The 14,570-nt window shown below is 36.5% G+C and overlaps 1 protein-coding gene across 1 annotated transcript in view; it reads right to left on the reverse strand.

The window, feature by feature from the left end:
- Positions 1-966: 966 nt before the first annotated feature.
- Positions 967-14,570, reverse strand: part of tacr3a (tachykinin receptor 3a) — a 33,052-nt gene continuing 19,448 nt past the window's right edge. Inside the window, exons 4-5 of the mRNA XM_082164903.1 lie at positions 6,128-6,324; positions 967-3,434 (exon numbers count right to left, since the gene is read on the reverse strand). Of these exons, the coding sequence (XP_082021029.1) occupies positions 3,146-3,434; positions 6,128-6,324 (486 nt within the window). The 3' untranslated portion in view covers positions 967-3,145. The remainder of the gene's footprint in view (positions 3,435-6,127; positions 6,325-14,570) is intronic.

Raw genomic sequence — 14,570 nt, forward strand, 5'->3', positions numbered from 1 at the left:
TAAAGAGTTCTAGTTTGTGACCAGCACTCCTCGGGCTTGACCGATCAATGCCTGAGGCTAGACCAGCTATAGATCTTGTCTTGTGTTTATTAGTGGTCGATTACTGAGCAATTGCTTCTAAATGGGTAAAATGAAAGAAATTGAGGAAAATTCCCTTCATTGAGGAAAATATATCCTCTGCTGGAGAACCTTCCACTGGGAGTATGATCTATGAAAATCTATAATAATTAAGAGAGAACACCCAAAATGACAATTCTGCCCCCATTTATCCACCCCATGTTGTTAAAAACTTTATTTGTCTCTGGAACATAAAAGAAGATCTTTGAGAAATGTCTGTTTTATGTCCATGCAAGTCAATGGTAACTGTGTTTGCGCATAAGAAAGTAATTCAGATTTGGAGTGACACAAGGGTGAGTGAATGATGACAATTTTCATTTTTGGTCGAATTATGACATGTTTTAACATATGAGTCCTAGATTCCTGTAACACAGCATAAAATAAAAAGACAAAGCAAGAGCATAGACTAGGCTAGGAGCATATCATGAAAAACCCTGAAAAACAACCTAAGGACAAGATAAGACAACCATTTAAATGGGGCACTTACATCACTCCGAGGTCAGGCAAGGAAAGACTCTGGCATTTCCACCCAGGTATGAAAATGCTTTCCTCCATTTTAAGCAAATCCTTTTATCTTTAACCTGGTTTTTATGTATTTATTTACAAGACTACAATGAGGTGCAACAACATTACAACTGACAACAATAATAATTTATTTTGACTTAAAATTATTAAAACTTTTTGAAATAATTTGAAATTTTACTTGATACATGCAAAGCCATTACTCCAGTTTTGTGTTACATACATTTTTAAGAAACCATTTAAATGTGCTTATTTAGTTCTCAAGAAACATTTCTTATTATTCTTATTTTTTATTATTATTGCACATGTCTGTGCTGCTCAATGGTTGATATTGATAAGATTATACTATTACAAGTAATGATGCAATACCAATGAAATCTAACAGACTAGATAAATCACAGTTTCAGTCTCTGTGGCTTGCCTAACTTAGGTTAACTAAAACCTGGCTATGTTGACACTATACTACTGTTTACACATTAAACTCGTGGCCACGAGAAAAAAGTTGTTCCCTCAACATTTCGAGGCCTTGACTTCACATCGTGTGGCCACAACATGAGGATGTCATTACCTTGCCAAAATGATCTTGTGGCCACGATATATCATCACGTTACCACAAGTGGAACAGCCTACACTAGCAATATTCGTAGTCAGCCGGGTCGACTAAGGGCCAATATGTAGCTATTTTGAGATTATTGGCATCACCCGATTAACTAACCATATATCTGCTTAGCCGATTATCAGTAGGTGTACAGCCATGTCAATGGATAATATACAATTAGCTTCTTTTTTAAGACAGTATCAGTGAATTTTGAATAAAATGAGAGTTCATTTCACTTAAGCATTTCAATTACGTTCCAGCCAGCATACTATTTGCTATCATAAAAAAACTGTATATTATGTACAATCCCTTTCAAAAGTTTTGTCAGTAAGATTTGTTATACAAAAATAATAGTTTCTTGAGCACCAAAATCAGCATATTAAGACCAATTCACACTGCACCGACAAATGCTGACCAACGCAGACAATCACCAATTCATTTCCCAGACATTCCAGATTCAGTATGTTCAATCGGCGAAAACAAACTCCGACAGATGTAAACTGACACCGTCAGGGGTAACACACTTATCAGACAAAACCTGACGAAGTGTCTGTTGCCATCTGTCGTAAAGTGTGAATTGTCCATTCGAATGATTTCTGAAGGATCATGTGACACTGAAGACTGGAGTAATGGCTGTTTTGCCATCACATGAATAAATAATGTTTTTGAATATATTAAAATAGAACAATTACATCAGTTATTTTAAACTGTAATAATATTTCACAATATTACGGTTTAGTGTATTTTTGATCAAATAAATATAGCATTGGTTGACCAAATCTACTGCAGCACTGTATGCTGCATATATATTTTAAAAATAGGATGTGCATGTTGTGCACACATTTCAAAGAGCAGCGTGCTACATTGCTCTGTGTATGTTTAATTCAGCAAGTAGCTTCCAGTTATCAAAGAAACATAAAAATTTGATCAGTAGACCAATGAAGCAATGTAACAACAAAGAAAACCGCTGGTTCTTTGAAATGAAAGGTCATGAAAAGTCATGCGCATTGCATTTTGGGATAGAGTATCCCACACAGTGCACTCTGCGCAGTTCATCCAGGTATTACATGCAAACTGAAAATATGTTTGCATGCAGTAGTAATAAAAGTAGCATGCTATTCCAATAACAGCCTCTATCTTCAATTGATGCACAATTGGTTTTACCATCTCAGGTTATCAGTTAAATGAATGATTTTGGTAACAGAACACATTACATGTACTCACTATAGTAATAACAGTTAATTATGCATAATTACAAGCAACTAACCCTAAAGCAAACCCTAACTCTATAGTAAGTACATGTAGTTAATTCATATTATTCAGTACTAGTTGAGTAAGTACAATGTAACTATGTCACCTTAAAATAAAGTGTAGCCAATGTTTTAGATTAAATGAGAGAGAATTTTACTTCACAATTCAGCCAAGTTGCTATTATGCTGGAAACTCGCCTACTCGCACTGCTGAGGATAAACCATTTCAGACATGAGATATTTGAACAAGAATTGAATGTTCAGCTTCAGGGAGAAATCAAATCGGACCTTTAGCATTCATGTAGCATGCTAACCTTGCTAACCACATGATGAAAGAAAACAGTACCTGACTGGCATCAAAGGGGAACCTCTATCTACAATTTCTGGTATGGACAAAGTGCTCCTCAGATGTTGGACAATATTGGTCTTTGTGATGATGAGTGCTGGGGGCGACTCTAAAGTTTTCAAGGCAAAGCACACCAGGCATGTTCCATGAAACACAGTTCTTGAAAAAATACTATATGAGGATGCTGTTGTGTGTGTGTTACACATTAGCATATTTAATTTAAGATATGACTTCTCATCATCCCTTGCAATGAGGTTCGTTAAAATGGCTGTGCTTGATACTTCAGTGTGAATCTTACATCAAAAGTCCACCTCAACAGAATTCCTCCTTCGGGTCGCTTTGCATATACGTTACTTCTCTGCTCTTGGCCGGGTTGGAGCAGCCGTTGTGCTGGTGGTTGAGAAGGCTCCTCCGGCCTGGGTGGGCGGTTGGCTCTGAGGGGTCACACACAGTGACAACGGTGGTCTCCATTCGTGAGAGCGTGTACATGCTGCTCTGGCGCGCTACTTTATGCCGCATGGCCCGCAGCTCAAGCTCGTCGTAGTCAGAAACCCTCACAAACGGGCACCAGCGGAAAACCTGTTTAAAGCCGGCCCGAAACCTGAGCCAAGACGAGAATAAACACAAAACATGAATTAAAAACTGAACAAATCTATGGGCAAAAAGGCTATATTAATTGCACATTTATGCAGGATTTTATCTCTCACTTGCAATTCCAACTTAAGTTTCATGTGTTGCAACTACAAATTTTTATCTCACAGTGTGACTTTATTTCTTATGTTAAACTTTGGGCCCTATTTTAACGATCTAAGCGCATAGTCTAAAGCGCACAGCACAGGAGCACTTAGGGCTCAGAAATAGGGGTACAGTAGGAGTCCATTTCTGTCCCCCAAGGTACAATCTACACTAACGTACCCCATAGGGCTTATTATTGGACCTCAAGGTACATATATGTACCTTTCTGAGGGTCAAAAAGGATTAAAAGGTACATATATGTACCGTTTCTTTTAAAGGTTAAGGTACAATATTGTACCCTTGAGGGTACAGCCCCAGTGACAAGCCATTGTACCCCTAAAGCTACAATTATATACTTTATTTTCTGAGAGTGTAGACGCACATCACTAATGCGCTCTTTAAATAACAAAAAAAATACTGCGCCATTGACTTTAGACCAGGTTTCAGTTGGTCAACGGCGCAGTCTATTTCAGTTGCCTCAAAATAGCAATGCGCCAACAATGCACCTGAACACACCTTGTTTTCAGACCAGCACGCCCATGGGCGCACAAATGGGCGCAAATGCATTTGCTATTTAAACAACGTGGCGCAGGACGTGAAAATGATAACTGCGTCAGGCTGAAACTAGCAAACACTTGCGTCACGCCTGGTGCTGCATTGCGCCGGGTGTGTGATAGGGCCCATTATCTCACAAATTTCTTTTTTATTTTTTTACTCTGAGGAGGAAACAGGCTTTGAATACCTTTGAAAATGACCAAAAGTCATTAAAAGCAATCAAAATAAGTTCGAGTGACTGCACAGGATAAAGAGAAAACCAATATCACAGGTTAGGTGTCAGAGGCTACTGCCAGCATAACAAGCTTAGCCATATATTTTTCATAATCAAATACTGTCAGGTACATTAAACAGCAGTTATTTCCCCCACAATATTCAGCTCATTGATTGATAATGATCCTGTCATGTCTATTTGTCCGCTTATTGAATAGCGTACGGTTGCAAATTGTTATGCTCCGGTACTAAGCCAAATGGGACCTGAAGAAATTAGATGTGGATTATTTATCATCCAGTCTTGCATTTTAGCCATGTTTTCCATCTGTGGTGCATTTACATAAAGTCAATGCTATGGCTGTCCCAGCCTGACCAAGTTAATGGTGGATAGCAACGGTTGCCAGGCTACAACTGGTAGAGTGCTCAAAAAAAAAAAAAAAAAAAAAAAGGCTGCAGAGCTGTATAAAGGTCATTAGCTATATTTTATGGGAAGCTTAAATGTACAGACATGCTCTCACAGTATGGTACAGTAAGCTTTTAAATAAACCTGAGAAAGACATTTCATGCCAATGATTTTGTATGGCCATGAAATGAAAGGAATGATGTGCGTTTCACAGTACATGTTCAAGCGGGCAAACAAAATGTCTTTCATCTTAAATAATTCTTAAATGTTCATTTCAAATTACATATCACAAATAATTCTAGGCATATATAATTTGTTACCAATGTAATACCTGAGAGTGATTTTTTCTTAGTCGTTTTCTGGTTTCTGGGTTTTCTGGTTGGGTTTAATGGGTTTAAATGGTCATGATAGGAGTTGAAAAAATTTATGTAAACATATCTTATATATAATGTTTTGTTGCTTTACTTTTTTTTTTTTACCGTGCTAATTTTAATAGATGCGTTGGCCTGAGTGACTTCCATTGTTAGTGCATTGCTGTAAAGATGACTTTTGCTAGTTTTTGTAAACTAAAGGATGAGTCTAAATGTTCTTCTGTGGTGATCGATGACATATCAAGGATGATGTCAATACAGACTAACTTGTATTGAACCTGGAACATTCCTTTAATTAAAACCTTGGGAAAAAAAGGTGGCTCTAAAGTTGTTTCTAATGATCTCTGTGTCGTTGTCATGACATTCAGTGCATATCTTATTTTCTGTCATCTATGCACAGGAAGAACAAATATTGACGCTTAAATTCATTTACGCTGCGTTCAAATAGTGCACCCAAAAATGAAAATTCTTTTATCATTTACTCATCCACATGTCATTCCAAAATATGACTTTAAATTTCAGCATATATGTTTGAATCAACCTGACGAAGTGGAAATAATGACAGAATTGTCATTTTTGGAACACTATCATTTTAAAATGTCTGTATAAATACACCTATTCATTTTATATCCTTGAAAAATAATGAGAAATAAGTTCAGTGTGGAGAAATACTATGTTAATTAATTCTATTAACAGATTATTCATGTACCACGTGGAACCAATCTTGGGTCAAGAATTGGACTTCAGAGTTTTCAGAGTTTTTGTTAAAAAAGGAAATTCAGTGAAGCCTGTTACATGTCCACGTCCTTCACTTGGACTGATTATTAATGACACTTTCATTTCAATCATTGATTTAGGAGTACTATTCATTCACAAAAAAAGCAACATCTCATGGGTGTCCATTACTGCATGATAAGGCTTATTCATGCAACTATAAGTGGGAACAACACTCATGCTGCTATGACAAAAATACATTTTTGTCCTAAATATTTTGTTGTTGTGGCACTCGAGTCTTACCTGCTGTTCAGGCAGCAGTAAATAATGGGATTGTACATTGTGGGGCTCATGGCAAGCCACATGACCGACAGATAGATCTGCTGAATGAACTTTGATCTAAGCAGTTCCTTGTTCCATCCCGCAGCCAGGAAATATATATGGTATGGCAGCCAGCAGATGGCAAAGGTCACCACTACGATGATCATCATTTTCACCACCTGGAAACAGAAAATTAAGGCAAAAAGTAAAATATTACATAATATTGTATCATAATTGATGGGAATTTATTATATCGGAGAAAAGAGTCGGCATATAGTGTATCAGTGATGTGGCTTGCATAAGTTATAGTAAAGATATATTTATTATATTTATTTATGCTAAAAGATATATATATATACAAACACACAAATGGTAAATGTTGATAAAGGTTCATCTAGGCGGAGAGTGCAAAATAGAGCAGCTTCTAGACATTGCGACATTGTGACTGACCTTATTTCACGCATACCAAAACAAAGAGAACAGTGGAGGAGCAATCATATCACAAACAGTTATACGGCTGTGTTTTTATTCATTATGTTAATTCATTAAGACACTGCTTGTCATTCAAATCCCACAGCAAACAGCACACCCATAAGCATAAAACAGTGTCAGGATACCAAAATCTTGGTCATGCAACCAACAAGCTTTGACACTTTGGGCAAACAATGCATCTGCAGCAAGAAAGAAAACCCCAGGCAACACATTTCCAACAGAACAAGGACACACCACATGAGGTCTTCTCTGATTTCCTCTGTGTTCAGCAAACATGGCGTACGTGCTCCTGAAAATTGTATGTTGACTAAGTTGTAATTGCCAAAATTCATGAAAACATGAATTCAGTTCTCTGCAGCTTTTACTGTACTGTTCTTGTGTCAATTGTCAAACTGTGTTGTGTGTAGATCTGTGCAGTTCTCCATCCTGTCAGTTTTGTTCGGTCCTCAAAATATCCACTCTCTCTTCAAGCAAGTGTCCTTCTGCCCCTGCAGGGACTTCTGCCATAACAAATCCATTTCCCATCCTTCATGAGGTGAATTGTTTCTGTAGCCACATCACAAAGTCTGATTGGAGGAGCCTCCCGCTTCACTCCACTAATGAATTTAATTACATTGTTCATGCTGTCCCACAGAGACAGCGAACAGAGCTTTGTTAGATACTCTTCAATCTGAAGATCTCACTCAGAGATCAATAAAAGAATCAATAAATGAACAAATTAATATGTGAATATAGTCATTACAACATTTTGCCATTTATATATTAAGAGTGTCATATCTTGAGGAACCCGGTTTCTTTCTTGATCTTTTGAGATAAGATTATTGTACAATGAAAACAGAATGTCAAAAGTCAAAGCTTCCTCCCAAGTGCAAAAAAGCTGGAAGAAAGAAAATAATCAACTACTAGTCAAAATGTCAATCGCTCTTCTAGCATGCACACTTAGCCTCAGAGACACCACAAGAAGTCTCAGTGTACGTTCACACGGTTTATTTTGTGATGCTGTCACAATGTAATGAATATTTAAATTTTAGCTTGACCAATCATTAGGGTTAGATTGTTGAAAGTTTTATGTAATTTCTGCAGGTTCACAAATAACTATTTTTAAAGCAAAAAAAACTTTGAACTATAGCAATGGAGTAATTCTCAATATTTCGTTTGGTCTGAAATTCAATTATCAAACTGCAACAGAAACAGGATAAGCACACAGATTCACACCCTACTGAACTGTGTTTTCAGCATCTGTAAGTTAAAGTTGTTTAAATGTGCACACAGCATTGGGCTATTTCTTATGTATAAAATAACCTTTTTTTAGCTTTATATAAACTCCACAATGTGAGGAATCATGTTTAAATATGAGTAGGGCTGGATGACATATCGGAAATACACAATATCTTCATGATGTTGTTGCTGGCAATATAAAATTAGGCTTTTAATGCACCTTCAAAGAAGGCTGTATCTTGCAAATCATGAGTAAGAATGCATTCAGACATGTTTTAATAGAAGCTCTTGATTCAGTTACTATGTTAGAATAGGTCAAAATCTATTTCTGGGAATGAGTCAACAGTTCTTTTTAAATTAAAATATTAAAACCTCAGTATTTAAAAACATACCGTGATTTTGTTTTTTAATATAAAAAAAAACAACCTTTTATTGTAAAAGATTTTCACAGTAAGTATATGAATATCAAGATGTATTTGCAGATATATATGCAATATATCAGACACCCCTAATGAGCATAGAAAATATGATACCATAAATGATTAACTGTGAAACAAATCATCAAAGGAAAGAACAGAAGACTACACATGGTGTGTTTCACAGACACTACGTGGATGACACATAAAATATATAGTTTTGGAATTCAGATTCTTCAAAGAACTCATATTATGATTTTTTCTATGGGCATTTCATCAGTATTCCATCCCTAAATGCCTGCCTTTGTTTTTCCTAAAGATGCATTAAGAATCTTCCCTACACCACATTTCAAAGACACAGAGATATAGTGCCGGTTCAACGGTTCAGCAGGAGGTGGACGTGAGAACATGTCCTGGGGTAAAAGGAAAGCTTATATGATTGCCATTCACGCTCACCTTCAAGCCAATGTTTCTCTCCCAATATGTCTCCAGACGAAAGCTTCTGCAAACTGAGAGCTGGAAGTGCACTGCGTTTGGCACCACAATAGAATGTCTCTTTTGTTTTCTCTTATCTGCCCTGTCTCTTCGATACAAAGATTGAGAAAAGAAAAGGGCACTCTCATTGAAATAGAAGTCCTTTTGGTGATTGGCGCTTGAATAGAGACTACACAACTGTGGCAAATAGAGATTGGAGATCTGTATGAGGTTGTGGAATGGAGAGTAGTCAATGGGCTGACGTAAAGTGCTGATCAATACACTGATATAGATCATAAGAGAGACAAGTCCAGAGAGACAACAAAGAAGTAATGCTCGAACCAAGTACAAGAAAAGAAGAAGAAGAAATTTCAGTGCCTAAAACAACAGGTGAACATTTTTTAATTCATCAGGTCAGGTTTTCTTCACTATTCAATAGAAAAATGTATTGTTATACACAAGTCAATGCAGTTTCCAGTTGAAATGAACACTAGAGGCAATAAAACACCTTTTTTTCTAGACTTTCATTCTTTTTCACAGAAATTATGATTAGGGCAGATTGGCGATTAAAACGTATTTTTACATGGTTCCTTGCACAATATGACCTCAAACGCTTTTACCAAGCATCACATAAGCAGCTCCATTTGTATGGCTTTTCTGATGTTTTAAAATTTCTCGGTAACAATACAATACATACCATTTAAGTAGTGTATAAAAACACCAATAAGAATCAAAGGGTCAAGTTAACCCAAAACCAGACTATTTAATACAGGATTGGGGGTAATACTAGTCCTTCTAGAGTTATATATGAATTATTCAAAAACCTTTTTGGGGTGGCACAATCTGGAGAGACAGATCTGGATCAGCATATCGTGATGGATGAGCAACCAAGGTTTTTGCTCTCTGTCATCATGAGGAAGTAGAAATGCAAATTACTAGGCAAGACTTTGTTTAGAAGGTCAAACCGGATGCAATGCCACAGGGTTACCGCCTCTTTCCGTCCTTAACCATATTATTTTAAAATATCTTTCACTGCATTTTGCTTAGTTATTTCATGATTTTGTTCAATTAAAAATATTAAATTACTCTTAAAAAAATAAAATAATAAAGAAATAATAATAATTTCATTCATTTATTAACCATTTCAGTCGTAAACGTCTCTTGTTAATAGAGAGCCTAAGTCCCTCCCCTCCGCTTCCGGCTCATGGGACCTTATTTTGGAAAAAATATGTATGATAGTCAATGGCGAGAGACAACATATCTTTTTATTCCGTCTGAACTGTGCCCTGAATTACACATATGATGTTTGTCAATTTAAGATAATTATGAAAGTCAAGAAAGTCGCAGTTTGTCATAAAACAGAAGAGTAACATTTTGTTTTATGTGAAAATCGCTCAATGAACTACATCTCTCGTCTCGCACTATGTACGTACAGTATGTGTGCAGTCTGGTACAAAACACTCAGGCATGACGGCGTAGCGTTACGATTATAACTTAAGTCTTATAACGTAAGACTATAGAAAAAATGACAGACGTTAGCTTCAGTAAAGTTAGCTTCATTCATTGAGAGAAAAGGTATGACGTCACATGTGCGCCTTTTGGGTTTGTAGTCTTTGTAATTACGTATTTTCACAGTCTTATACCTCAACAGTTTTACATCAAACTGCGACTTTCTTGACTTTAAAATGTATCTTTTAAATTGACAAACATCATATGTGTAATTCAGGCCACAATTCAAACGAGATCAAAATATTTGTTGTCTCTCGCCATTGACTACACAATATTTTTCCGAAATAAGGTCCCATGGTGGTCAACCGGAAGGGGAGGGACTTAGGCTCTCTGTTATGTGGGCTTGCTATACACGAGAGACTGATCATACATTTTTTGGGCAATGATTTTTTCCGGGGTAGGTTGCCAGGTCTTTCCTCAACCCTCCCCATGGGTCAGGACTCACACACACGCATTTAGCCTCTCCAATTCACCTATACTGCATGTTTTTGCAATCCGGAGCACCTGGAGAAAACTCACGCAGACACAGAGAGAACATGCAAACTCCACACAGAAAGGCATCATCCTGGCTAAGCCAGGACTCGAACCGAGACCTCCTTGCTGTGAGGAGAAAGTGGTGCCTGCTGAATCACTGTGCTGCCCTAAATAATAATAATTTGTTACAATTAATTATAAATTATGATAATTCTGTAAATATTCTCTTAAAACAAACCTTAATATCCTACACAATTTTTAGGTGACTTAATCTGAATAAATATCTAGTTCAGTCATGAAACTCTATATGGCGCAGGCTGATAGGTGCTTTACATGCAATCAGCAAGCTAGTCCTGATGCTCTGCAACCCTCCACCTCCCCCAGCTCCACCTGCCTAGATCTACTACAGGATTTAAACATGTCTATTCATGCAGCAGCAGCAGCAGCATATCTTATGTGCTCACAGCAGTGTGTCTGTGTATCTGTTGGCAGTAGCATTTCTTTACTTGCGCTACAGCAGAAGTATGCATAGCGGATCTATAGGGCCAGATTTACGAACAGAAGCAAAAAAATACTGTCAGGATTTACTAAAGACGTGCAGTGAAAAAAATAGCGCTGAAAATGCGAGGACAGTTTTTTTGTTTTTTTTGCTTACCTTATTGCATATGCATTTGTAGAAGTTTCCCTTTCAGATGCAAAACCGTAACACTTTAGTTTAGGATACAATTCTCCCTATTAACTAGTTGCTTAGTAGCATGCATATTACTTGGATATTGACTGTTTATTAGTACTTATAAAGCACATATTAATGTCTTATTCTGCAGGACCATATTCAACATTGCTAATCCTACCTAATTCCTAAATGTAACAACTACCATACTAACAATTAATAAGTCATAATTTGGTTGTGTTGGTAATTTACTAAGGTCTGCGCTAGTCAATTTACTGGTATTTGCGCCATTATTCGACACCCAGAAAAGCATGACTTTACCCATTTTGGCCTGTTTTGTTAATAGATCACATGCACCTGATTATCAGCGGCTTTGACTGTTTGCAACCCTACGCTGATTTGCATTGCTCTTGGTATATTGCATTGGTCATTATGGAAATGATCCATCTACGACTGTGTTCTTTAATTTGTGCATCATCACGCACAGAACTTTTCCCAGTTCCATTTTCGCTTTTTTCGAATGTACTCTCACGCTAATTTGCCCTGTTCAGTAAATCTGGCTCTTAGTCTGCCAAGACCAATAACATGTTAAAACTATACTGATAGTTTTCATGATTTAAATATTTTTATTAAATACGAAAGAGTAAGCCACACACTATATTCCACATCAGTGGTCAACATGAAAATTAAAACCAATAATAATCATCATTACTTGCTGAGTAACTGAGCTGACAAATTTGACAAGAGTTTATTTACCTCACACTGTCAGTAAGGCAAAACTCACTCTTCAGCAGACACACTCAGTCTCATCCTAATCAATATTGATTCAGCAAACGGTTGCTTGACAGAGGAATCGTGGTATTTTCAAATAGAACCATGTGAACTGAAACCACGTCACCATTTACAATGTCATTATCAGTAACATCACTTCTTCCAATATATAGAATCGGGGTTTAAAAAGAGATATATCCATTATGTATTGATCAAATTTAAATCACTGCTGTCAAAATATATCAATGCCCATAACATCAAGATATGTGTCAAAAAATTTGATAAACGTATCTAGCTCAGACAAAGTGCATTATAAACAACTGATTTAACTTCATAAATTAGCACAGATCATGTTGTTCTGCAACTTTTATTTCAAGGAATAACTAAGCCAACAATAAAAGTCATCATTTAATCACACTTCTGTCCTTTAAACCTTGCATTGACTGAGTGAACTTTTGTTTTGCATACAAGGAATTTACATTGCCATTGCGACATTGATTTACATTGCCATGCTCCAAAAGGACAACAAAATTTATACATTTATGGTGCATTTCAGTCCTTTTTGGAGCTTGACACCATCTTATCACCAGCAGTTCAAATACTCTGCCCAACGTTTGGCTTTGTTGGCTTACTGTTCACTTGGAGTATACAAACTAAATCCAGTCAAAATAAAATAAATACTAGCTGCAACCTAAAAGCATCTAGGTGGAGTCGCATATCCAGAAACAAGAAAAAAAGAACAAAAACCACTTTCAGTACCTTTAGACATAGACTTGCAAAACAGATCGGGGTAGAATGAGATGACAGATGACAGAAAGGCTGTGACACTGGCCATAATGGTGCATTGATATATTCATTCCAGCAAACAGAGCTGGAGTCATTTTGAATACTTATTTAGAGAAAATGAAGCCTTCCCGAAAACAGCTCCTGCGGAGAAAATGGAGCACAGACTGTAAGGGGCTGATTGTACAGAATACAGAATACATCATGCATCTGGCTTGACTGTCTCACTTTTGTACTAATTGCCAGTGATGTGCTGTTTGCTGCAATCGGCCTGGACTGTGAAATATCTCATATTTTAATTAATGTAACAACAGTGATAAACTGTTATTTTAATCAATTTAGTTACTAATGTGTATATCTCTGATGTAAAAAAAAAAAAAAAAGAAAAAAAGTGTGATAGCCCAGTTGACTTTTATTGACAGCAACAACATAAACGCTTAGCAAATTGACTAATCAGAATGGATTTTCAAATGATTCAATGTCAAATTAAATTCAATAAGTAGTTTCCGGAAAAAGGCTGAAAGGCAGAAGAAATTTGATTTACCTCCCCATATATAAATAACCAGGTATTATTAAAGGTAACCTTTCCAATCAATTATTCTTCAGTATCAGGTGAAGAAAGAAAGAAAGAAAGAAAGAAAGAAAGAAAGAAAGAAAGAAAGAAAGAAAGAAAGAAAGAAAGAAAGAAAGAAAGAAAGAAAGAAAGAAAGAAAGAAAGCGTTTAAAATGTTTAAATTTAAGTATTTCATTAAACAAATTTCAATTTTAATTACTGAGTTATTAGATGTGTTAGGTCTCTTTATGTGCAAAGGTTAAAATGGCTTTTGTACTTAGTTGCCGATATCCAGTGAAAGAGCCACAAAGCTAATATGGAAGGAAATGGATTGTGATAGTACTGTGGCTCAGGCACTTGGCTCTCTGCTTTGGAGGAGATAAGCAAAACTTCACAAGTGTGGTTTGGTGATTGCAGTTAACACACAACGGCAGCAGTCATTGTCTCCCAGCAGAGCTGGATTGATGCTTTGCGCTCTAAAATTTTGATTATAATTATCCACAGCATGCTCAAGAAATGTTAAATAGGTTTGCAAATGAATGCTTTCACATGCACTTTTACAAATTCACTTGATTCACAGTGTCAGATGATAAACAAAAATGAGCACAAATAAATACAGTACATGTTACACTTGCTCTCTCTTGAAATGTTTTTCCATGTCCAATTTCCTACAGAGCTTATAAGAAAATTTACTCTATGTCACAAAATTTTCTGTTACACCTTTCTGTGCATGCCAATTAACTATATATATATATATATATTTGTGTATTTAGCCTGTAATGTTATAATATGCATGGACCTGTATGTCTTTAAAGGGATACTTTACCGTTTTTTCATATTAAACTATGTTATTCCCTTAACTAAGACGAGTTGATACATACCTCTCACGTCTCAGTGCGTGCACTAAATCCCTCTGTCTTGCGGCGAAACTTTGTTAGCCCAGTTCATTTAATATGGGCCAAGCAGAGAAGCTACCAAACTCCTCCACGTTTTCCCTATTTAAATACAGTTACTCGCGAAGTGTAACTCGACCTAGAACGGTGACACAAAACAAAACGTTGCGCT

The sequence above is a fragment of the Leuciscus leuciscus genome, assembly GCF_965113295.1.
Source record: "Leuciscus leuciscus genome assembly, chromosome: 3".
In the NCBI taxonomy this organism is placed as follows: domain Eukaryota; kingdom Metazoa; phylum Chordata; class Actinopteri; order Cypriniformes; family Leuciscidae; genus Leuciscus; species Leuciscus leuciscus.